The 25,848-nt window shown below is 45.2% G+C and overlaps 3 protein-coding genes across 6 annotated transcripts in view; all 3 read right to left on the bottom strand.

Annotated features, from left to right (window-relative positions):
• Window positions 1-429: 429 nt before the first annotated feature.
• vcam1b (vascular cell adhesion molecule 1b) lies at window positions 430-12,865 on the bottom strand (the record flags this gene model as incomplete). Its single annotated transcript, XM_080833304.1, has 10 exons — window positions 430-590; window positions 856-1,116; window positions 5,237-5,512; window positions 5,820-6,149; window positions 8,015-8,290; window positions 9,183-9,458; window positions 11,136-11,396; window positions 11,782-12,081; window positions 12,310-12,585; window positions 12,823-12,865. 10 exons carry the CDS (start codon window positions 12,863-12,865, stop codon window positions 430-432), a joined length of 2,460 nt encoding a protein of 819 aa, XP_080689430.1.
• Window positions 12,866-15,829: 2,964 nt separating this feature from the next.
• Window positions 15,830-16,924, bottom strand: gpr88 (G protein-coupled receptor 88; the record flags this gene model as incomplete). The annotated part of the gene is made up of 1 exon (XM_080860221.1): window positions 15,830-16,924. One exon carries the CDS (start codon window positions 16,922-16,924, stop codon window positions 15,830-15,832), a length of 1,095 nt encoding a protein of 364 aa, XP_080716347.1.
• Window positions 16,925-18,847: 1,923 nt separating this feature from the next.
• The window catches only part of cdc14ab (cell division cycle 14Ab), a 60,724-nt gene continuing 53,723 nt past the window's right edge, over window positions 18,848-25,848 (bottom strand). For all 4 annotated transcript variants that reach the window (XM_080831788.1, XM_080831785.1, XM_080831786.1 and 1 more), the window contains one exon: window positions 18,848-20,768. In XM_080831788.1, coding sequence (XP_080687914.1) covers window positions 20,720-20,768 — 49 coding nt within the window. In that variant the 3' untranslated portion in view covers window positions 18,848-20,719. The remainder of the gene's footprint in view (window positions 20,769-25,848) is intronic.

Genomic DNA, 25,848 nt, shown 5'->3' on the forward strand with positions numbered 1-25,848 from the left:
CTTACGCACAATACCACACACAGTCAGTCATATACAGTATACACAGATATATATATATAAATATATATATATATATATATATATATGTACACTCACGCACATATAGAGTACACAGACCCATGTATACGATCTGTTAAGCACACATGGCAATGGCCCCACAGCCTGGAGGAGTTTCCTTCAGACCGCCAGACGGATTGTTACCTCTAGCAGGGCAGTGTTCAGGCTGAGCTGAGGTTGAAGAGCCATGAGTGTTTATAGGGGTGAGAGGGGAGTGTTCGTGCTGCTGCATGAATACAGTGGGGATGTGGAGGGGTCCATCTGCATTCACTCATTCTTTATGAGGGTACCTGAACTCACTTAAAACAGACAGAGGGGAGTGTTCAGGCAGTGCTGGGTTTGTAGAACTCTGAGAGTCCATGAGGGGAGTGTTCAGGCTGTGCTGGGGTTGCACTTGGCCAACTCATAGAAGCCTTTCCTTCTGGCTCGGAAAACATAGTCCAGCAGCAAAGCAGCGAAGGCCAGTGTGGTTCCCATGACAACGGCGGGGATCAACAACTCCTCCCAGTTCCTAGAGGGTGTTAATCTCCTCTCTACAGACAAAAACACACAACAGTGAGCAGAGATACGTACAGAAATGCAAATGCATTAATCACTCATTCACCCACCAAATCCCTAACTTATTCACTCAATTCACACTTACTCAATCACTCCGTCACTCACTCACTCACTCACCCAATCATTTACTCACTCAATCACTCACTCACTCCCTCGCTCCCCCAATCATTCACCCACTCACTCACTCACTCACTCACTCACTCACTAACCCACTAACCTAACCTCTCTGGCGCCACCTACCCATCACGCTGATGGTGAACACCTGTGTGTTGTTGCCCAGGTCGTTGGTGAAGTTGACCTGGTAGTCTCCGGCGTCGCTGGGGGTGAGGTTGGTGAGGAGGAAGGTTCCGCTCCGGGAGGAGATCTCTGTGTCGTTTCCCAGTTTGGTAAGGGTGACGATGGGAGGGGGGAAGCTGATGGATCGGCAGCATATGGTGATGTTTTCCCCCTCCATCACCCGTTGGGAAGGGTACACCTCTACCGTCGTGTTCCTGGGCGGGGCTGCAGGGGAGAATTACAACAGAGGTATTGATTACAGTATTGATTATTGATTACAGTACTGATTACTGATTACAGCACTGATTAATTATTACTGGACTGGACTGGACTGGACTGGACTGGACTGGACTGGACTGGACTCGATTGATTACTGATTAATTAATACTGGAGTGCTGATGAGTGATACTGTTCTGATGAATTTACTGATTACTGGGATGATTACTGGGGTGATTACTCCACCAGGGTTACTGATTACTGGGGTGATTACTGGGGGGATTAATCCACCAGGGTTACTGAACATACCGTTTGGTATTTGCAGTTGTTTTAAGTGATTCCAATTTGATAGAGCTTTACAGATGTTTAAAGGATTTTAAAGTTGTTTAAAAGCATTAAAACAACTAACTACTATAATATTGCATTGTTTATATGCATATGGCCCAGTCCTTAGCTAATGAAGTGTGAGAGTGGTATTATAAGGCCTAGTCCTTAGCCTATGAAGTGTTAAAGTGGTATTATAAGGCCTAGTCCTTAGCTTATGAAGTCTTAAAGTGGTATTATAAGGGCTGGTCCTTAGCATATAAAGGACCCTATTTTAACGATCAGAAACGCAAGTAGGACAGCGCCAAACGCAAGTAGCTGTGTGGGCGGCTCTATGGCGCATTTGCTATTATAACGGCGGAAAAAACACACTTGCGCCCAGCACAAATGTCAAATGGGTTGGTCCAAAGGAGGTTACTCAGCCATAGGTGTGGTTTGGGTGTAATATGCAATAAACCAATCAGAGCGTCATCTCACATTCCCTTTAAGAGCGAGGAGCGCATATTCCATAGCGGCTTGTTATTACAGTTTTTTACAATTGCTAAAACACATTCTTGAAACAGTCACTCATTTTCTCTAAACTCTAAACACAAAACCTCATCTTCAAGCACTATTTACAAAACCCCTGAATTCTCTTGCAAAATGAAACTTTCGCCTCAAAACAGTTTTACCTGTGCTCAAAATCAAACACTGCTGTCAAATCATGAACAAAGTGTTCAAAATTGTATACACTTTCAAGCAGTCAGTAAACAATACACCAAAAAATAGAAAACACACTGTTCAAAACATATAGTTCTCAGGGAGAAGTACATTTTTTTTTACCTCAAAACAAATTTCATATTTATCTATCATTGACTTTTGATGAATGAAAACATGGTCTCTCATAGTAGCTATACAAATGTATCAGAAATGACTTATTTGCTTTGCTCTAATTTGTGTTGGTTCTTTCTCTTTCTTGTACCCCTATAGTACTGTACCCTGCATCTCACTACTCACAACTCACTCTTGTTCTTTGTTGATATGAACCTGCAACCAGTCAAAATCTATTGAGCAATCAGTACTGTTACTGTACCAAATAGAAAGCACAATGTTCAGGGCCATACAACATGTTTACGTATTGTCCTTATACAGCCTACAATGCACTTTAGGCCTACTACAATATACACTACCACAGTAAAAGGGACACAAATCAAAGGAGTCAACGTGGTGTTTACTTGTCCTCCTCCCCTCACATTGTTTCTTCTATTCATTCTCAGACTTTCTCCTTCCCACCTTCAACAACCTGTTTGCTCCCTAAACTGGCTCATATTGGTTGTGTCACATCATTTGATACAAGTTAAATCAATTTTGAGTGGTTGTGTTCAATCAATGACATTTGTTCTCTATTTGTATTTGATTGTTGCCACTTGTGTTTACCAGTATGGATGACATGTGAATTAGAGTGCAGAATGTGTTTTAAGACTGAGAATGTGTTTAGAGACCCGAAAAATTGTGTTTTACCATGAGAAATAGTTTAAGGTATTGACAACAGACTGCACAATTAGCTTCATGAGTTCAGGCAACTGAGAACTTTGTTCAGCCAGTGGGTTTTAGTGTTTTAGCAATTGTAAAAAACTGTATAATGGCGGAATTACCTGGAGGAAGACCGTGAGGCCACCAGAACGTGTGTTACCAGAAACAATCACAGCAATATTTTCCCATGCTTGTTTGGAGAAATGTTTCTACTTTTCATTTCTCGTTTGTATTTTTTCAGTTACTAGCATTCGTTTTTTGGTGGCAACATATTTGAAATAAAAGTCACAAAAACATACTTTCCGATGTTTTGGGTTCACCCTCACTGAATCACAAGGTAATGTATGTATGGTAATAATATTGCACCCATCGGCACATGCAGTTCAACCTCACGTCTTCTAAAGTCCTCTAATCTATCCTCATTTATGTCATTGACACATCCATGATTCATGGCAATGTTGTGTAAAACACTGGGGGGGGCACGTATGTTAATATGGGTGCAGTCTATAGCGCCAAGGACGCCAGGGAACCCATACTTCTCCCAAAACGCCTGTGTTGTACCCGATTCAGCACCATCCGCGGCAGATGCACCCCCTCGAGGGAGCGCGCACCACTGGCTTGATCGGAAAGGAAAGCAGTTCGCCTAAATAAACGCAGGGAAAAATACTATACTACGATTTCATTATTTGTGAAAGAGATGGAAGAGAAGAACACAAGTGATTACAGTCTTTAGAACTGTTTTAAAGAGTACAAACAACCAATGTTTTTCTTCCAAAAACCTCGGATAATAGCAAACGCAAAAGACCACCTTTTTGGTGGTCACCTTTTTGTTCTGTGGAAATATATAGCCTACCCCAGCCGTGACTACAAAATGAATTAACAGAATTTTCCTTTGAGCAAGTTGAATGTATTTGACACAGCGTTTCACAAGACTAAATATCGAGGGGGTGCATCTGCCGCGGAGGGTGCTGAATCGGGTACAACACTGCCATTACAATTAACCTGAATCATTTGGGTCAGTGTGTACGCTAGATGTATGCCTATTTTTAAAATATCTTGGATATGGATATCACAATGATTTCCTCATGTGGTAAATACTTTATCTTCCTTGTAATTATATATGGCTTGCCAAAAAATTGGTGTAAATCTCTCGTGTAGACGACAGAAGTAAAGTGTAGCCTATAGGTCCTATACTGTACGGGCAAGCACACGCGCCCTTAAAATAGCGTCTGACAATGACAATGCACCTCTGACATTAGACTAGCTTTTTTCTGGTCAACAGTGCACTGTCGTTTTGAAACTGCAAGATACCACAAAGGAAGACTTGCGCCGGAGAAACGCCTTTTCTGTTCCACCCCGCCCATGTCGGCGCAAGTTCATTTCGACTGGCCTCTGGAGGGAAAATCCCGCTGTGCGCCGGGTGCAAGATAGGAATGATAAATGCATCTGTGACAATGTCAATTGCGCTGGGTGCAAGATAAGGCCCAAAGTGTTAAAGTGGTATTATAAGGGGTTAGCCACAAGCATGTTAGCACATGTTAGCTCCACGGGTCTCTACAACCCCAAGCTAGTAGAGAAACTCACTTACTCAACTCTGAAACACTGTAGGCGATCATGTGGAAAGTGTGTGTGTGTGCCTGTGTGTGTGTATGTGGTGGTGGTGGGGGGGGGGGAGGAGAGTGTCAGTGTGCGTATGTGCTTGTGTCATCTGGAAATGGAAGTAAATTTACGAAACAAGAAATTTGAGAAGTTGAAGAGTGCACGGGGCAACATGAGGGTTCCAGATGCAGATGTGTGTGTGTGTGTGTGTGTGTGTGTGTGTGTGTGTGTGTGTGAGAGAGAAAGACAGAGGACGTCTCTGAGGGAGATGGCAAACGCAGAGGAAGTCGGGCATGAGAAACAGGAGAAGAAACCACTCTGGAGGAGAGGGAGGAGAAAATGGGGGAGAAGAAGAGATGGGAACAGAAGGGGAGCAGAAAAAAGGTCAGAGATGAAATTGAGAGATGAGATTATGAAATGAAAGGAGATAAGTAACGAGATAAAATGAGATGAAATTAGGAATGAGATGAGATGGGATGTGATAAAATGAGATGAGATTAGATGAGAAATGAGATAAGATAAGATGAGAGAGGAGATGAGATGAGAAATGAGATAAGATAAGATGAGAGAGGAGATGAGATAAGAAATGAGATAAGATGACAGAGGAGATGAGAAATAAGATGAGATGACAGAACAGATAAGACGACAGAGGAGATGAGATGAGATGAGACCTGTGCAGTGCTGTGGGTCTGACCTGTGACGGTGAGCTGCGTGCCGTTGGTCTGATTGCCGTAGGGGTTAGAGGCCTCACAGCGGTAGAGTCCAGAGTGGTTGAGCTGAGCTGCAGGCAGGGTGAAGTTGATCTCGCTCCCCTTTACGGACAGCAGCTCCATCACTCCCTCCTCGGAGTCATGCAGCAGACGAACTTCCCCCACGGGAACGCTGACCGTCCTGCAGGAGAGGGTCACGGACTCCCCCTCCCTGATGGGCTGGCGGGGGCTCAGCGTGAGTGACGTGTTCCTGGGGGGGTCTGTAACCAGAAACATGAAAAAGAGATCATGTTACACAGCCCTTCTTACACTGTAACTACGTCATCAACCATCATCAACATTCATCAACCATCATCAACCATCATTAACCATCATTAACCATCATTAACCATCATTAACCATGTGGACTAGGTGCCCTGATTTAACCCTGATTTAGTACTGATCTGGTCCTGGTATGGTGAGAAACAGTTCTGACCCTGATCAGATCTGGCCTGTCCCTGATCTGGCCTTGATGCGCTGAGCTGCTGTGCGGGATGCGGTGAACATGAGCCAATCAGAGACACTCACGGTGCACGTCTATGTGGGTGACGGCTGAGCGCCGCCTCTGCCCACTGGGGACGCCCTCCATCTGCAGCTCCACCTGACAGGTGAGTGGGTGGCCCAAGTGAGACAACTTCATCACCATGGAAACGTTGGACACAAGGGTGGCAGTGAGGGTGGGGGCGGGGGTGAGGGTTGTCTCAGGGGGGGTCTGGTGGGGCAGCTCTTCTTCTCCATACAGCCAGAGGATGCGGAAGGACTCGAGGGGGTACACGCCCGTCACCGCACACTGGAAGGTGGAGACCCCGCCCTCCAGCTGGGATCCAGAGCGCTCAATGATGGGAACACTAGGGAAGGCTGCAGAGGAGGAGAGGAGAACAGAGAGACAGAGAGGAAAGGGAGCGTGGGCAGAGGAGGAGAGGAGAGGAGAGGAGAGGAGAGGAGAGGAGAGGGAAACAATCTAATATTAAAAGTGAAACATTCTAAGATTAAAAGTAAAACAGTCTAAGATAAAAAGTGAAACTGCCAGCTAGGAATACAATTTAACCTAAACTTTCAGTTTAAAAGGCTGAATGCAGTATTTCAGCAACACATAGACCCCAACCCTGCAGTGAGTACAGCCTTCACCAGTGACCTCTGCGGGGGTCTGATGGAACGCGGAGGGGGGGGGGGGGGGGGGGGGGCTGGAGATGTACTGATGGGTTCCATGTGGAAAGCACAAAGCTGCTTACTCTGCTGAGTTTTGACTTGGCTCTCTCCCTTAGAGATTGCTCCCACATCACCCCCACAATGACACAACCCATGAGTCCATCACACTAAAGCACAACACACACTCCCCCTCCTCTCAATCACAGTGGCCCCATCACACACACACACACACACACACACACACACACACACACACACACACACTCCCTCTCTGTACAGGGGTGGACAATGATCCCATCACACACACACACTCCCTTTCTAAAACTCAGGGTTGGACAGTGATCCCATCACACACACACACTCCCTCTCTGAAACTCAGGGTTGGACAGTGATCCCATCACACACACACACTCCCTCTCTGAAACTCAGGGTTGGACAGTGATCCCATCACACACACACACACACTCCCTCTCTTGCCTCTCAGTGACCACTCAAGCAAGCTTTCATGTTGACTCACATCATTTCAACTTCAGGGTCACTGAAACTGGGGTTTTAACTTTTGTGTGTTTGTGTGTATTAGCGTGTGTCTTTCATCAGTGAACATAGTATCCTTCAGAAAACACCAAAACAGCTTTGACCTCTGACCTCTGACCCCTATCTGGAAGGTTAGACTTCCACCCGTGTCTTGCTGTGTCTGCTGTTTGTCATGGAAACTGAAGTTCACACACAGAACTTTGCTGATGGCCTATGCCACTGTGTGCGTGTGTTTGTGTGTGTGTGTGTGTGTGTGTGTGTGTGTGTGTGTGTGTGTGTGTGTGTGTGTGTGTGTGTGTGTGTGTGTGTGTGTGTGTGTGTGTGTGTGTGTGTGTGTGTGTGTGTGTGTGTGTGTGTGTGTGTTTGGAAGTCAAAATCAGGATGGGAAAGGTTACTTTCAAAGTACAATGGGAAGTACTTTAAAGAAGGCAGAAGAGAGGTGGTGCAAATTAAAACAGGAGAACCAATTGAAAATTGCGCGTGTCTGTATGCGTGTGTGCCACTGTGTTTATCAGACTGGCCTCCGTCACACAGCTGGGCTTCAGTCAGTCCTGTCAGCAGAGTCAAGATGTTCTAGTTTAGTCTACAGCGGGGTTCACACTGTCAGTCCAAATCCGATTTTTTTGCACATCTGATCAGAATCTACCTGATGGTCTGTCCTCATTATGTGGCGCAAGTGAACTGATCTGATCTGTGTGTCCGTCTTGCAATCTTCATTGCATATTACACAACGGTCATTAGTATATCATCTAATGTCCATTACTGTAGCATCTAATGGTCATTGCTGTAGCATCCAACAGTCATTGCTGTAGCATCCAACAGTCATTACTGTAGCATCTAATGGTCATTACTGTAGCATCCAACAGTCATTACTGTAGCATCTAATGGTCATTATAATTTGATTCCAGTCGCATACACACATAAAGTCGCAAACACACATAAATCAGATCAGATAGTCATGATGTACTCGTTCTCAGGGGAACCAGAACCCTGAGGAATCCAGACATAATTCTTAGAGGAACCTTGGATTATGTACTCACAGAACAGGTTCACCGGTGTCTGCCTGGAGGCGGTGATGGAGCCGCAGCGGGCGTGGCAGGTATACAGGCCCTCCTGCACGGGGTCGTCCACCCTCAGGCTCAACTCAGAACGGTGACCCTCGGTGTAGTTCCCCCTGAGCACCCCCTCGGTCGATGGGGTCCCCCAGGACAGCTGGGGGAGGGGGCACCCCGAAGCCTGACAGGTGAGGGACAGGGTGGAGCCTATCTCTGCTGTGACCACACCCACTGGTAGAAGCTCCACCTGCAGAGGGTAGGCTGACAGGCAGAACAAAAAGCAGAAGGTCAGTCCTCAAGGTTACTCCATGATATGTTTTAAGTAAACCTACCTTATAGGTCCAAATACAGTGAATGACATAGCACGCGCACACACACACACACACACACACAAACACCCGCACACACACACAGACACACACACACACACTACAGCTCACTAATGACTATCTGAATGTAAGGTTTTAGTTTGGAGATAAGAAATTATGAGTGCAGGAGATTATAAACATGTTAATATCTAAGTCCTCTCACCTAGCTATTGTCAACACATCGACTTTGTTCTAGGCATGTCAAATCACTTGCAGCATAGATTTCTGACCAGTGACTCAGACAGAAGTCTGCCCACAGCCATAAAAAAACCTCAGCACTCATTTGTGTGAGTTTCTGCGATTCTCTGAGCCTTGTCTGACTCAGGAAGCCAAGCGCTCCAAAAGGTGCCTCCTACGCCTCCCCTTCGCTCTAAAACAAACAGACATCAGGCATTTGATAGCCAACAGCCTTATGAAAGACACTTTGCTTGATTGCATAAGGCAAAGTGGCAGAAGTTATTACGAGCAGAAGTTGCCGGATTAGGTGTGACGTTAATTTAGTGTACAAAAAGATTGGTTGGTCAAGTGTGGGTTTTTTTTGTCAGTGTGAGCCACATTTAAATTGCTGAACCTGTTTAGTGTGACCAGAGATCTGTGGTTGAGTGTAGTATATGATCAGTGTGAACAGAGCTCAATTGGTTTAGGTGTAGTATATATGATCAGTGTGGGCATAGCTTGATTGGTTGAGTCTAGCATATGATCAGTATGGCAGGGCAGGAGTTGAGCCTAGCAGTAAGATCAGTGGTCGGCTGGGTGGTTCTGGATATGCTGATTGGGAGTCTGACCTGTGACAGTGAGCTGGGTGCCGTTGGTCTGATTGCCGTAGGGGTTGGAGGCCTCACAGCGGTAGAGTCCAGACTGGTTGAGCTGAGCCGCAGCCAGGGTGAGGTTGATCTCGCTCCCCTTTACGGACAGCAGATTAGTCACCTTCCCCTTGGAGTCATGCAGCAGTCGAACCTCCCCCACGGGAACGCTGACCGTCATGCAGGAGAGGGTCACGGACTCCCCCTCCCTGATGGGGTGGCGGGGGCTCAGTGTGAGGGACGTGTTCCTGGGGGGGCCTAGCGAGGGGATACCAGGGAGGTCAATGGGAGGGCAGAAGGAAAGCTCCCCCCGACAGCAGAACACTCTGAGCCGGGTCTGAACAGATCCAGCAGATCCAATGCCATCTGGTTTCTGTCATCTTTTTACTTTTTCTATTTTCTATTTTCTCACCCATCCATGGATAATACGTAATATCACAGGACACTAATAGATAATACAGAATATTACACTACACAACATTACATTAGTCTTTGCCTCATCTGATTTAATGTAATTCATTAACAATACTCAGAGATGAAATGCTGACACCACCGCTCTCCTTCAGAGACCAGAATCAGAGTACCCTGTAGAGTAACAGGTAGTGTCCTGTAGAGTGATGATGTGTAAAGTTTTAGACGCAGCGCGTAAGCACGTAAGATACACAAGAGCCCATTGCGCAGTAAAATACCCCCCCTTACGTGCTTAAATGCGTCGCCCAAAATTTCGGACTATCCGACAAAGACACTCCAGCCTCACACAGCTCGCAAAGACGGTGATTGGCTGGCTAACCACAGCCTTTCACAGAGTCTCACGTTTCCGGTTTCATAGCATACTACAGTCTTTTTTAGATCCAGAATTTTTTTTAATCATGAATACCCTGCAGACCATCTCACAAGCCTTTTCTTGTGGATTATGAACAAACATAACAGAAGAGGTCTGAAGACATGAACTCCTTTACAAACCCTCTTTAATCACTTATAAGGATGCTCAAATGACCGCAAATTTATGGAGAGAATATCTCATTCTCACCCGCGATTTTTTGGAGAGAATGTTGACGTGAATCAATCAATTGCACCCGCGAGTTTGATAGAATGAGCCCGGTCTGCTCATAAACAAAAGTTAACATTAACGTGGCGTTAACTTGTGGCCAACACCATTGTATTTACAAGCACTGACAACATACACTCATGATGAGATTCTCTCGCCGTTTACCTCTCATCTTTGAATAATGTAACTCATAAACACATTGTTAATTTAAAGCGCTGTCGCCGTCATTAAAAGATGTGTCAATAAACTAATTTCTGCATCATGTGATCTGTCTTTTTCGCCACTGGTACTGAATTGCCTACCTTTGTATTTTGTGTAACACATGTATCCATATCATCAAGCCCTTCACTACACTTTCATGCTCCAGTACGTTTTTTTCTTTTGTACTGCAGCAATAAATACGCTTACTTCACTCAAAATAAATGCTTTGCAACACGCACATTCCTTAGGGAACCTTAAGGAACCTTAAATCAAAACTTGTCTAAAACAAGTCCCTTGTGTAAATTACGTGCTCACGGTTCTGCGTCTAAAAAGACCCTAAATCAGCCTATAGTTGTGAGGAGGGGTAGTTGTGAGGAGGGGTAGTTGTGAGGAGGGGAAGGTGTGAGGAGGGGTAGTTGTGAGGAGGGGTAGGTGTGAGGAGGGGTAGTTGTGAGGAGGGGTAGTTGTGAGTGAGGAGGGGTAGGTGTGAGGAGGGGTAGTTGTGAGGAGGGGTAGGTGTGAGGAGGGGTAGTTGTGAGGAGGGGTAGTTGTGAGGAGGGGTAGGTGTGAGGAGGGGTAGTTGTGAGGAGAGGTGGTGTCATGTAGAGGGATGTCCTGTGCAGCGATGTTGTGTGAGAGGTCGTGTCTCGGCCGGCGGAGAGGTCGGTCTCAGCTGCGGTACTTACCCTGAACGCTCACAAAAAGGCTGGCCTTCGATTGGCCCAGAGAGTTGCTGGCCTGGCACTCGTACTGCCCAGCATTGGCGTGGGTGATGTTGTGGACCACCAGCTCCTGGCCCCCCTCATCCTGCAGCCACTGCCCGGTGGACTGAGGGCCACGCCACTGTACCTGGGGGCGGGGCTTTCCCACTGCTGAGCACCTGAGGGTGAGGGTAGCCCCCACCTCCACCTCATCAGACCCTGACAATTGCACCTCACTCGGAGCATCTGCAGAGAGCATCACAAACAGCAGTTAGGATCTGATCCCTGCAGGGGGCGCTTTATACCGCAGAGTTTACTACAGCTCACTACAGCACACTACAGCTTAGTACAGCACAGCTTACTACAGCAGACTACAGCTCACAACAGCTCACTACAGCACAGCTTACTACAGCAGACTACAGCTCACTACAACTCACAACAGCTCACTACAGCACAGCTCACTACAGAACAGCTCACTAAAGAACAGCTCACCACAACACAGCTCACTACGCTAATTAGCTGAAACTAATCCTGTGGAGGCCACAATAAGCAACTCCTCAGTTAGACTGCTACCTGACGCTGGTAGACTGTACAATGTGACTCTTTGAAGACATAAGGAAAGTAGACTCACAGGGCACAGACAGGGTCACAGTGGTCTGGATGGAGCTCCTTTCAGCAGGGACTCCCAGCATGTGATGCATCGCTCTGCAGGTGATGTTCCGGCCCTCGCGCGTGGGGGTGACGGTGACATTTAACTCCAAGGTGCGCATGCTCTCGGTGCCCGTTTCAGTTTCTAACAAACCGCCCTCATCCCACCACTGCAGCTCCGTTTGCTGCCCCGGGTACACGCCCAGCACCTTACAGCTCAGCGTGGCGTCCTTGCCCAGGACCAGACGCTCATGGCCCGATATCACCAGGGCTTCAGGAAACGCTGCGGAACACGAAGACCCACATTAGAGTTTACCCTTGAAATTGTGTGGTTTCTTAGTGGTGGTTATTCAGTAGCGGCATAGCAGCACTGGAAAAGTCTGGGACTGTTATGTCTTTTCAGTGACACCCAGGCTCTGATGAAGAATTTACCATGAAGCAGGCTAAAGCATTCTGCACATTATTTGTATGAGTTGCCTCACTGTAATGCAGAAGAGGTTGACTGACTTACAGTACACCTTTACCGTGGCTTGTTTCTGTTTCGGCTTTCCCCCGCATGAAGCTGTGCATATCAGACGGTTCTCGTGATCGATTTTAACCGACTCGTAGGTAAGGACTGATTCTGAGTCGCGAGTTGTGGTGACCACGTACAGCGGCCTGTCCTCCAAAGCTCTCCAGGAGAACTCGGGAGTCTGTGCGCAGTTCTTCACGGTACACCTCACCTCCTCTTTGTCTCCGACTCTGAACATGGCTTTATTGGGGGACACCTCGACCACAAACGAAAAGACTAAAAAGAGATTAAAATACGATTTTAATGTATTATCCTTGGCTTATTCTGCAAACAAATGGTCAATTTGGAAAGTAGCCTAATTTACCCTATTTCTTGCAAAGTTTCATTCATTTCGATTAGTCAGCAGAATTAAATAACAATAGCCTATAAATGTAGTTTTATAAGTCGTGCATTCGTAACAATATATGTATCTATAAGCCTGCGGAATGAATAAAGTATAAAAGTGCATCTTACCAGTTGCTGGAAAAAATAAAATCCAAAAGAGAGCTGGTGCCATTGTATGGGATCGATATTCAGAACGGGTGACAAAACTCGGAGTGATGACTTATTTCAGGTGGTTCAGACAGGTAGAAGTTTCCAAGTAAGAATTGGTTCTGCACGCCACTTCTTATTTATACGGTGTTTGCGGGAGATACCCGTTGGGGGCAGAACACAATTAGACCCACACCCCCATAGAAATACCCTGGCAGAAATGTCCCCATGCAGAGGATTCCTAACGAGATATCGAAAGCAAAAGGGCGCGCCCTGCTGTTCAAAAGAGTATCGCGCGTCCCCTTTTTTCCGAGTTCAGAGATCTACCAGATTTCGGATCTTTCACTGAAACAGTGTTTTTCCCATAACACCCCCCCCCCCCCCCCTTCTTCTTCTTTTTACTTTCTCTTTCAGTACTCATTGTTTCCGAAAATACCGCAATCACACTGCGCTCGGCATCTTCAAACTCTGGAACTCAGCCGATGACGGAGGAAGGGAGGCATACACACATACACTGCCGCACACCGGCAGACCCATTCAAAATGTGCCAAGATAACTAACAACATAATAACGCTTACGGTGTGGTCTACACACAGACACCACCATGGAGCCTTCAGGGGTGGATGTGTTCTTAGTAACTCACACATATTTGCACTTATTTCTGTTTTCATTTTTCATCTGTTTTTGTAAAATGCTTCGAATGTAAAGCACTTTGAGCTACATTCTGTGTTTGGAAGGTGCTATACAAATAAAGTTTATTATTATTATAACATCACACACAGACATCATTGTCCTCTTCCATCCATCATTTTTAAATAAAGCACGTTTCATTTTTTTATGTTTTTAAATCTCTGGCTCTTGTGATTAAAATGGGTGTTCAGGACATTGTGTCTGATTTCCTGGTTATGGGTTTTTGGCATTTTTGACAGTTCACACTATAATTCGCCTTGAACAAGGCAACACACACACTAAACCAGTGAGTGTCGTGTTACACTGTGCTCGGCGTCTTCAAACTCTTGAATTCAGCCGATGACAGAGGAAGGGAGGCACCACAGAAAATAAATTACTGGAGTAACCCCTCCACACACACACACACAGCCTCACACCGGCAGACCCATCCAAAATATGGCAAAATGGCTAACAAAACAACACAAGGAAACCCTTGTCCTTGAAGTGACTGAAACCTGTTTCTACCAACATCAGGCACAGCTCTGACCCACGTCTGAGCCGGATCAGAGCCCTCCCACAGTACCAATAATAGACCTGGCAGGGTCTGATCTAGGTGTTTGGCAGAGCTCTGATAAGTCTTGCTGAGTGCTCTGATAAGCCTTGCTGAGAGGTTAGGGCAACACTTACGGTGTGGTCTACATACAGACACCATGGAGACTTCAGGGGTGGATGTGTTTTTAGTTAGGCTACTCACGCCTATTTGCACTTATTTCTGTTTTCATTTTTTATCCGTTTTTGTTTTAAATGCTTTAAATGTAAAGCACGTTGAGCTGCATTCTGTGTATGAAAAGTGCTATGTAAAGTTTTTTTGTTATTATTACTTATTATACGGCTCTTCAGAATGTTCCAAAAAGTACCGTTGATTTGAATGGGCCATCCCTACGTCATACCCATACATTAATTCCTGCTAACAGACCTCTGCGAAAGATAATCACCGCTGTCATTGGCAACGGGTTTTGTACTTCTAATTCACATCTTTCATATCATTCCGCCAGAAGTCCAGTCATTTTAACGCAACAGTAGAGAGTAATTTGAAGTCAGCAAGTAATGGGTTGCTATGCAACACCTGAAACTTCAAAGTTCTATTTGCTTGAAGAACTATTTATTTCTAAACGGGACACATGAAACGGCACCTAAATCATTAAAAAGAGATATGTTGGAGGAATGTCTTCTATCGTTTTTGGCATTAATTGTCCGTCGGTCATTCTACAAAAATAATTCCCTTCGGTACAAAACAACACCCTCCGCTGCGCGTCGGGGTGTTGTTCGCCCCGTCGGGAATTATTTTTGTAGAATGACCTCCGGACAATACATTATCCCTTACATCACACCCAGCCATCATTGTCCTCTTCCATCCATCATTTTCAAATTATAGGTGCATTATACAACTATTATGCTTCAGGATTAGGATAAGCAGTTGCAGTTGCGTTCTGTAGTTTCGCCTGCCGCAGCCCGCCGACCTGACTTGTTTACCTTCTGCCGATCTAGTAAGTAGCTTATTTGCCGTCTTGCTTAGTCTTGTGTTGCACTTGCTTGATGTTTGACTGTGTAAGGACAGTCGTCGAGTAACTAGTTTGTCATAATGTCAAAGTCAGCACATTTCAAGAGATTTCGTTAGTTTTAGCTGCTAGCATACCTTTAGCGAATAGCTATTGATCCTTATTGCACCTTTAAGCACTTTTTATTTTCTTATGTTTTTAAATCTCTGGCTGACAAGATGGGTGTTCAGGACATTGTGTCGGATTTCCTGCTTGTGGGTTTTTGACCTTTTTGAGAGGTCACGCTTACATTAACAAACACACTCAACCAGTGAGAGCCATGTGCAGATATGGGCGCAGCAGGTTTTGTATTCTGTGTAGAAATCCAGAGGATGTCATCCAATGAAAATAATTAAGGAATGCTTGAGAGCAGCGTCTGGTCTACACATATAGATACAGTCTTAGTAAGAATAACATGTAGCAGGCATTTTTATTCGATCATAAATAAATAAATACATCTTAAATACAACTAGTAGACTGCCACATAGAAAATACATTGCGCAATATACTCAAAGCTGGATATTAAATACAAGGCCACCTTAAAATCAGGCCATACAAAATACAGTTACAAATCACTTTTTAATAGACAAATTATGACTATTTTCCACCAACAATCAATTTAATAAAATCAAAAAATGTAAGACTGTCACAATAATCCCTCTGTTGCTTCATTTGTTGATTGATGACTGTTCAGCTCATATCCCCCAGGAAGGCCCTGCTGTTCAGCCCATATCCCCCAGGAAGGCAATTCGGCTGTTCTGTCGTGGCAGAATATGTGAGATTGAGCTGATATGGATCGGCTCGACTCCAACCGTCGGCCCCTTCCAGAAGTCCCCTCTCATTACTGACCGGAGAGATTTCCTGAACTCCTCATTTTTCCACGTGTACAAAAACGGATTGGAAACGAAGAGCGTACAAAAAATGACCCACAGTGAGGCCCCGAGAGCGGCAGGCACCTCCACGAAGAATCCCGCCACCAGCGCCCACAGCATGGGCTCCGTGGTGATGAAGAACACGAAGCACACCGCGAGCACATACAGCCCAAGACGCTTGTCCTTACGCGGGAAAGAGTAAGGGAGATTGTTCACGATCTGGAAATGTAAGATACTGACCCGTTTCACGCTGGTTTGAACCCTTCTAAATATTTTGAAGTAGCAGTAAAGTACGACCACCGTCTGTCCGGTTACCGTACAGGCCAATGTTGCGCACGCGGAAGAGTTTGCCAGGACCGATGTCCCGGCGGTGAAGGATGCTGTAGCAGTGTGACTGCTAGTGCATCTTTCCGTTGAATAGCCAGATGTTGTGAGCCAGGGCATGAGGCAGCCCACTGATATGAGCCACGAGCCGCTTATCATCCACTCCGTGTTTCGTCTCTGATAGAGAGACTGGTATGTGGCAGGCACTTTGGTGATGAGCACGTACCTGTTGACAGCGATGAGAGAGTGAGCGAGCAGAGACACGGTGATGCCCAGAAACAGCAGGGCTTCTTTGAACGCTTGGTACCCCAGCCTCGGCGAGCTCCTAGTTGACAGGATCACCGCCTCGTGAGGCATCCAGAACGCACACACCAACAAGTTGGCCACGCATCCGTTCACAATAAAGGCATTACTGGCCGTCCGGAGTTTCTTGAAGGTTACGACCAGGTAAACCACCATCAGATTCAGCACGGTGCCCGTCACACCCATGAACGTGTAGAGAGTGGCGAGACAAACGCGTGGACCGCGTCCATTATCGCATTCGACCAGTCGCTCCGACTCGTTGGGCATGACTGAGTCCGTGCTGTTTGTGCAGAGAATAAAACGAAGAGATAACTTCATGCATCATCTGATATGGCGCCTCTCAGGCGGCGCTATTGAGGGAGAAGCTCGATCTGGACTGAGCTGTGCTGCGGAGCTGCCTGTGATACTGCAGCTGCCTGCAATGATGCTGCTGTGAAGACAGCAGCGCTGGTTCAGCGGCGCTGCCAGTGGACTGCGAGCAGATGAAGTGGTCGAGGGTAACTAACCTCACGACCACCTCATTCATTATTCAAAAAACAACAAACGGTAGAGCCGCGTGGACAGGTCATCAGCTATGCGCCCTGCCTACAAAACCCTCGAGTGGTAGGATTATAGAGACCCATTAAAACGCATCGGCCCCGCGTGTCATTTGGGAGAACGCGGTGTTTAACCAGTCCACCTCATTAATCAAGCCGGAGTTGCGACCGGCTGTGTCAGTGCACACTATACTTCTTCATTCTCTACAAAGGTCATTTCCAACGATTTCCATACATTGTTGGTTACCACTGTGAATACATACCACAAAGTAGACATTTAAAAACAAGTATTTCTTTGCTATTAAGATGTAATGTAATGGATTATTAGATTATGTTTTCTATTCAAAATGAAAATGTTTTACAAAGCTGCACATTTCTGAATTTTAGTGTTTTTAAAAGAAACCTATTCCCCAGTGATGGTTCTGCTTCTGATATCTCCAAATGGAGACACTCTTTCTTTTCAGGCACGGAGCGCGCGAGGCATTATTTTAACGGTAATCTCATCTCAGGAGCGCGTTGAAGGTGTTACTGTGGGCACGAACTCATTGTAGAGCGAGAGCTTTTAGCAGCGCCACTTGTGCGGCAACATGATAGAGCAGTGCGCGGCCCTAAAGAAGCGTTCACGCCTGAAGACGGTGGACAGAGAGAGGAGGATGGCGCTGCGTAGGTGGATGGACTCCGATGATAACTCTGGGACAGAGCTAAAGAACAACACAGAATGAATACCTAGAGAACTCAGAGGAACTGTTGTAGAAGGCTGGTGTAGTCCAGCTGTGTCCGGGCTCTAGATTATGAGGAGCTTGTGATCTTTTCTCCCTTGCCACCCTAAGACTCATACCCTCCCCCTGGTGGAGCCTTACTGCCCCATGTACCCGGGTGAGGTCAAACTTCATGAAAGCATGGTTGGCATGGATAGCATGTTCTCAAGTGAAACCTCTTTGGAAACCAAAGCTAAAGATTCCATTTGGAATCCTGACGGGTCCACTACTGAGCCCATTAGGGTTCTTCTGGTTCTGTCTGGCACCGTGAGGGGCTCTGTCTGTCTGGTGGTTAACTAACACTAACCCATCTGAGCGGTTAGCTAACCCTAGCCCATCTGAGCGGTTAGCTTATCCTTACCCATCTGAGCGGTGTTACTGAAGTGAGTCTAAAACTAAAACTGAAGTGAGTCTAAAACTAAAACTTAAGTGAGATTCCAGCCTTCCAGCAAGTCCTCAGCATGTGTGTGTGTCTCACCCACTTCCCTGATCTCATTCTTCAGATTGCTGTGTGTGTGTGTTTCACTAGACTTCATTCTGCTCTTCAGACTGCTGTGTGTGTGTGTCACTAGACTTCATACTGCTCTTCAGACTGCTGTGTGTGTGTGTGTGTGTGTGTGTGTGGTCACTAGACTTCATACTGCTCTTCAGACTGCTGTCTCTCCAGTGTCCTTGTGTGCAAGTATGCAGTTGGTGTGTGTGTGTTTCTTTCCCGGGTACCTATGTGTGTGTGTGTGTGTGTGTGTCTCCAGCGATCTGCTCGCTCACCAACACAAACATGAGGGAGTTGTTCTGGTGTGGAAATAATGGTCCGAGAGAAAAGGAGCTTTTCAAACGCTGGTTTGTTCAAAATTAGTTTTTTTTTTAATTCTGATCCCTCCATCTGTAGTCAGAGCACAGTGCAAAACAAATATACTTTAATCATCTGCTTACAAGCTTCTGGATATTCTCATGACAAGCAAAAAATACTGATCTAGAGCAATACAGTTAGACCTTTTTACATACTGCTGGAAAATATATATATACCTCAAACAATATCTTACAGCTATTCTCTGTATATTCCTAAGAGGTAGAATACTTCAATCAGTAAGAGTCCCCAGCCTCAATGTATACGCATGGACAACACCCGCACGGGACACAGACAGGAATGGACAACACCCACACGGGGACACAGACAGGTATGGACAGAGCGCCACCACGACAGGAAGCCAACAAACACTTTGCTTCTGTTGCCATGGTTCCTGTTCTCGTGTCTTCCTCGTTCAGACACAAAGTGTAGAGTGCAGCTGAAACTTGCGTGTGTGAAAGTACGGTTGAGCTGTCTGTGACGGTTTATGAAGGACACGAGACAGGGTTACTGTTCAAGGTGTGTGTGTGTGACTGGCAGGTGATTCTAGCCCCGATGCAATTGTGCTGTCCTTCGGGGGCGCTTCAGAAATACACACACAAACACACAGGTTTTAATCAGACACACACACACACACACACACACACATACACACAAAACAGTGTTTCCGTCTCTGTCCTGCTTGCACATTCAAGTCAGAAAACCAGAAAAAGAAAAGCAGCATTCATCATCAAAGCTTGTTTAAAAAGCAGTCCTCTGCTGGGCCCATGTTATATAAAGACCTGTGTATCACAGAGTATGTGTGTGTGTGTGTGCTATATATAAATACCTGTGTATCACAGAGTTGTGAGAGTGGGCTAAAAATAAACTGCACTCAATTTAAGGCCCAAGCTGGGGGACATGCTACTGGTGTTCGAGCTACATTATCAAACAGCGGGTGTGTGTGTGTGTGTGTGTTTGTACTGACAAGACAATCTCTGCTGTTTGAACAACATCGTAAAGGGCTGTGAGTGGGAGACATTAATGAGAATATGAATGTATGTGAGTGCGTGTGTGTGTGTGTGAGAGAGACAGAGTATGCGAGAGAGACAGAGTGTGTTTGTGTGAGAGAGAGACAGTGTGTGACAGAGTGTGTGTGTGTGTGTGTGGGAGAGCATCAGATGAGTGTGTAATGGTGGGATGGGGGAAGTGTGTGACTGAGTGAGTGAGTGCAGACAGCGTGTGTGTGTTGGGACTGCAGTCTGGTCTACAGTCACATTACAGTTGCTGGTGTCTAGAGCACGCACCCGCACCACCCCCACCCTCTGTCTATCACACACCCTCAAAAACACCCCAGCCTGGGACAACCAGCCTTGATAAGGAGCAATGACCTAATACACACACACGCACACGGACACGCACACAATGTTATAACAAACACATCATTCCAATGACAAAAAAATAAAGCATTTACACAAACATGACTAGCAACATGATGCCAAGCAAGTGGAGGAATTGTATTAGCAGAGTGCAGATAAAGTCTTAGAAAATCCCTTTGAAAAATGACAAATGTCCTCTCCTGAAGAGAAGCGTGCACTTGATCACCACACTCCAAAAAAATCCAGAGTGGGTGGGGCACTCCCCATCCCTCCCTCTCCTCAAAGTCCCAGACCTTTAGCTCCAGGGGTGTGTGTGGGTGTGTTTTGAGGTTCTATTCATTTTTTTTTTTAGTAAAAGTGACAAGAGATGGTGATTGAAGAAGGGTCCTGTTCCTGTGTGTGTCTGCAAAAGATAGAGCACAAGTGTGTGTGTGTGTGTGTGTGTGTGTGGTGGGGATGGGGGTAAACGTCAGAGTCCAGGTTCAGCCATTGGGATTAGGATTCTTCATAGAAGTCCATGTGTGAATCCACTGGTCTGTGGGGATGTCCTGGGTCCACAGATCAGTCCGCGTTCGTGTGTGTGTGTGAGTGTGTGTGTGTTTGTGTGTCAGCACTCAGTGTATCGTGGCAGCTTTAGTACTGAACATATTCAGACTGAAGGGACTGTAGGAGAGACAGAAAACAGAGGTTACAGACAGAACACACCATATACGCCCGCAATGCTCTAAATGACAGTATTTTTATTTGAAATTCGGTAGAAATGTTGTCAGTAGTTTATAGAAAGAAACAAAAATGTTAATTTTACTCAAACACAAATACAGTAAAACCAGAAAAACGGTCTCTTTATATTTATACACCTGTGGAAAAAATGTACACACACACACACACACACATACATACAGTGCCACTTGAAAGTATGTGAACCCCTTGAGCACTTAAGCGTTTTCTGTTGTTTTACCATGATTTTTCATTTTTTTTCATCACCAATTTTCCATAGATGAAATGTCAGGTTTATGTTTATCATTTGCATGTACTTGTTTAGAGGAAATTGTTTGAGAAGCTGAAAAACTACATGAAACATGGAATTAGTCCATTTCAAAAGTAAGTGAACCCCCAGCTGAATTGATAAAGTCAAGCAGGTAACAGATTCAGTGAAACTTATTTGGGTGAATAATTAGTCAATTGAGCAAACCGATCATCTGAGACATCCTTAGGGAAAGGTTTGGGCAACACAGATTAAAAGAGAGAGGAAACCAACCAAACTACTGTAGTGCCAAGGTGTACCCACACAGATCAACAATGCAGAGAGGAAACGAGATATCCGAGAACATCAGGAAGAAGGTACTGACAGCCCATCAGTCTTGGGAAAGCTATAAGACCATCTCCAAAAGATTCCAGCTCCATCCATCCATCCAAGACAAATAATTTTGAAATGGAGGGCATTCAACATGACCGCATCTCTGCCTAGAAGTGGACGCCCATCAAGACCATCACCAAGAAGCACCAGAAGAAGAATAAATCAGGTAAAAGTCAACCCACACATCACCTCTAAAGAGTTTCGGACCTCTCTGGCAGCATCTGGGGTAAATGTACATGGGTCTACAATTAGACGAAAATTGTTGGTTTTGATCGTGACAAAATAATTCTATCTCGGACTAATCTGTTTAAAGAAGGGACTTCCAGAAGGCCTTTGGTTTATCCAAGTGCTCTCGGGCAAAGTTGAAACGGGCAGTTTTGTTCTTTCTTGAGAGCAGAGGCTTCCTTCTAGCAACCCGATCATGAATGTCATGTCTATTCAACTTTCATCTGATTGTAGACCCATGTACATTTATCCCAGATGCTGCCAGAGAGGTCTGAAACTCTTTAGAGGTGATGTGTGGGTTGACTTTTACCTGATTTATTCTTCTTCTGGTGCTTCTTGGTGATGGTCTTGATGGGCGTCCACTTCTAGGCAGAGATGCGGTCATGTTGAATGCCCTCCATTTCTAAATTATTTGTCTTGGATGGATGGATGGAGCTGGAATCTTTTGGAGATGGTCTTATAGCTTTCCCAAGACTGATGGGCTGTCAGAACCTTCTTCCTGATGTTCTCGGATATCTCGTTTCCTTTCGGCATTGTTGATCTGTGTCGGTACACCTTGGCACTGCAGTAGTTTTGTTGGTTTCCTCCCTCTTTTAATCTGTGTTGCCCAAACCTTTCCCTAAGGATGTCTCAGATGATCGGTTTGCTTAATTGACTAATTAAGCACCCAAATAAGTTTCACTGAATCTGTTACCTGCTTGACTTTACCAATTCAGCTGGGGGTTCACTTACTTTTGAAATGGACTAATTCCATGTTTCATGTAGTCTTTTGGCTACTCAAACAATTCCCTCTAAAAAAAGTACATGCAAATGATAAACATAAACCTGACATTCCTTCTATGGAAAATTGGTGATGAAAAAAATGAAAAATCATGGTAAAACAACAGAAAACTCCTAAGTGGTCAAGGGGTTCACATACTTTAAAGTGGCACTGTAGATATACACACACACCAGTGGCGGATGGTGGTTTTTAAAGTGAGGGAGGAAGGACTGCACGCTTGGTTGCCATTGGCCCGTTTGTACTGTTGGTGGCATAAGTATGTGAGACTCAAGTTGTTTCAGGGTGTTTTGGTGAACTACAGCACAAAATAGCCGGGAGGGATAATTATGTGAATAAAATTGATAAATTCACCAGTGGCAGCATTGTACTTTGAAAGCTGGTGGGCATCATGTCTTTGATGGACTAGTCCAGGCCAGAAGGAAAGGATGCAAAGCCAATTAGTCAAATCAGGCCTACTCTTGATTTGTAAAACTAAATAAAAGATCCTGGGCCAATCATTGGGCCTATTTTTTCCGCTCAATGACTGAAGCTATTGGTTGTAATTTGTCTGATTATTTTCAGCTACAATTGTTTTAAGAAGAATGAAGACACAAGACCATAATTGATGCCATTTCAAATGCATCATGCTCTGAATCATTCACTTACATCCTTTTGCGCAAGTATTATTGGCTAGAAAAAACGGCGCACGCCGTTGACTTGACAACTTTGACAACAACGAATGGCTGGTGTCCTCCGCCTACATCAGTACATTTGAGTGTCACGAGAACGTTGATTACATAGGCGACTGTTGAAGTTTAAACGCAGCAGCCTTGTCGGCGGTTTCAAAAGTGTCGGCGAAGTAAGTTTAAAATAACCTTTAGAGTAACAAAGGCAACAAGTAAAAGAACAACATGAACATTATTTCACAACTATTTACATGGGCCAGCAATATACAGTGGGGAAAATAAGTATTTGAACCCCTGCCGACTTCGCAAGTTTGGCCACTTGCAAAGAAATGTGTGATCCAGAATTTTAATGGTAGGTGTATTTTAACAGTGAGAAACAGAATATCAACAAAAAAATCCAGAAAACTGCATTTTATAAGATTTATGACTTTATTTGCATTTGATGCAAAAAATAAGTATTTGAACCCCCAAGCAAACAGCAAGAATTCTGGCTCCCAATGGCCAGTTATGTGCCCAAAAAGCACACAGATTAGTCCTCATTAGGTCTAACAAAGTATACCTGATCTCAACTGGTGACCTGTATAAAAGAAACCTGTCCAAAGAATCATACTTCACACCTTCAACCTCACCACCATGGGCAAGACCAAAGAGCTGTCCAAGGACGTCAGAGATAAGATTGTAGACCTGCACAAGGCTGGAATGGGCTACAAAACCACCAGCAAGCAGCTTGGTGAGAAGCAGATAACTATTGGTGCGATTATTCATAAATGGAAGCAACACCAAACAACTGTCACCCGCTCTAGGTCTGGGGCTCCATGCAAGATATCCCCTCGTGCGGAATCAGTGATCATTTGAAAGGTGCAGAATAACCCCAGAACTACACAGGGGGAGCTTGTGAATAATCTCAAGGCAGCTGGGACCAGAGTCACCAAGAAAACCATTGGCAACACACCACGTCGTAATTTTTTGAAGTACTGCAGCACTCACAAGGTCCCCCTGCTCAAGGAAGCGCATGTACAGGGCCATCTGAAGTTTACCATTGCACACTTGAATGATTCTAGGGAGGATTGGGAGACAGAATGTGGTCCGATGATACCAAAATCAAGCTCTTTGGCATCAACTCGACTTGTCGTGTTTGACAGGGGGGAATGCTGAATATGCCCCCAAGAGTACATCATACCCTCCATCAAGCATGGAGGTGGAAACATTATGCTTTGGGGCTGTTTCTCTGCCAAGGGTACAGGACGACTCCACCGGATCAAGGGGACTATAGATGGGGCCATGTAATGTGGAATATTGGGCTTGAACCTCATTCCCTCATTCCCTCCCATTGAAAACACAACCTTAAACATTTGGAGAGGATCTGTAAAGAGGAGTGGACCAAAATCCCTCCTGAGATGTTTGTAAACCCGGTGACCAACTACAAGAAACGTCTGACGTCTGTGCTTGCCAATAAGGGTTACTCCACCAAGTACTAAGTAATTTTTGTCAGTCAGTTTTTGGGGTTCAAATACTTATTTTTTGCATCAAATGCAAATAAAGTCATAAATGTTATAAAATGCATTTTTCTGGATTTTTTTGTTGATATTCTGTTTCTCACTGTTAATATACACCTACCATTACAATTATAGATCACACATTTCTTTGCAAGTGGCCAAACTTGACGTGAAATCGCAAGGGGTTCAAATACTTATTTTCCCCACTGTAACTGATGATTGTTGGTAATGCTACCAGTCAGCCACGAGTACCTAGCAAACCATGTAGCACTCACACACTGACTCTGCAGTTGCTTTTGGTGATTTCAATCTTTGGAATTGGTCTACCTGTTGCTTTAATGGCCAACTTGTCATTGTAACTCACCCCATGGAATGGTTTCTGTAATAAAACATGAACAATGTCCTCGGTTTCCATAGTTTACTTTATTTGCTAATTTGCTAATGTGTTCTCATTGTAAAAATGATCAGATCTTCTTGCTTAACTGTGTCTTTTAGACTGAGCAGATTGTCTTTCGTAGTCTAGATTTGAGGGGATAACCACACCCACCATATCCAGGGCTTCTGCTTATTGGTTCATAGCGCAGACGTGACTCCAGCCTATTCGTTAATAGATTTTGGCGCTATCCAGACCCCTAAACTAGTCACACCCTCTCAGAGGAGGATCGTCCTCCTCTCTGCCATTGAAGTGAACGCATTCCACCAGCCGCCCACGAAGGCAGAGCAATGAATGGGAGTCAATGGAGGGTAGAGGGAGGAAGGTCCTCCAGCAGTAATTTTCGATAGCGATAGGGGGTGCTAATGTCATCTTTACCCAGGGAAACTAACATTACATATACAAAGGTATTAAAGTAGTCATATTTAAGGGTTTTAATTTATCACAGTAGTCTGGGCAAAGTACACTTTTTATTCTCAAAATGTTAAGGAGGATCTTCCTCCCTCTCCTCAATGGAGAAGCCTCCACTGACACACACACACACACACACACACACACACACACACACACACACACACACACACACACACACACACACACACACACACACACACTAGAGATGCGCGGTTGGCGGTCGCAGCCGCGGACTCCGCGGTTAAACCGCGGATCGGGCGGATGACGTGACAAAAAATTATATTTGAATTAAATTCGGGCGGGTGGCGGTTTAACCAACGAAATTCAAAATATATACACATTGTTAAATGTTGTTACCTACTTCCAAGCACA

This window comes from Sprattus sprattus, assembly GCF_963457725.1.
Source record: "Sprattus sprattus genome assembly, chromosome: 2".
Classification (NCBI taxonomy): Eukaryota; Metazoa; Chordata; class Actinopteri; order Clupeiformes; family Clupeidae; genus Sprattus; species Sprattus sprattus.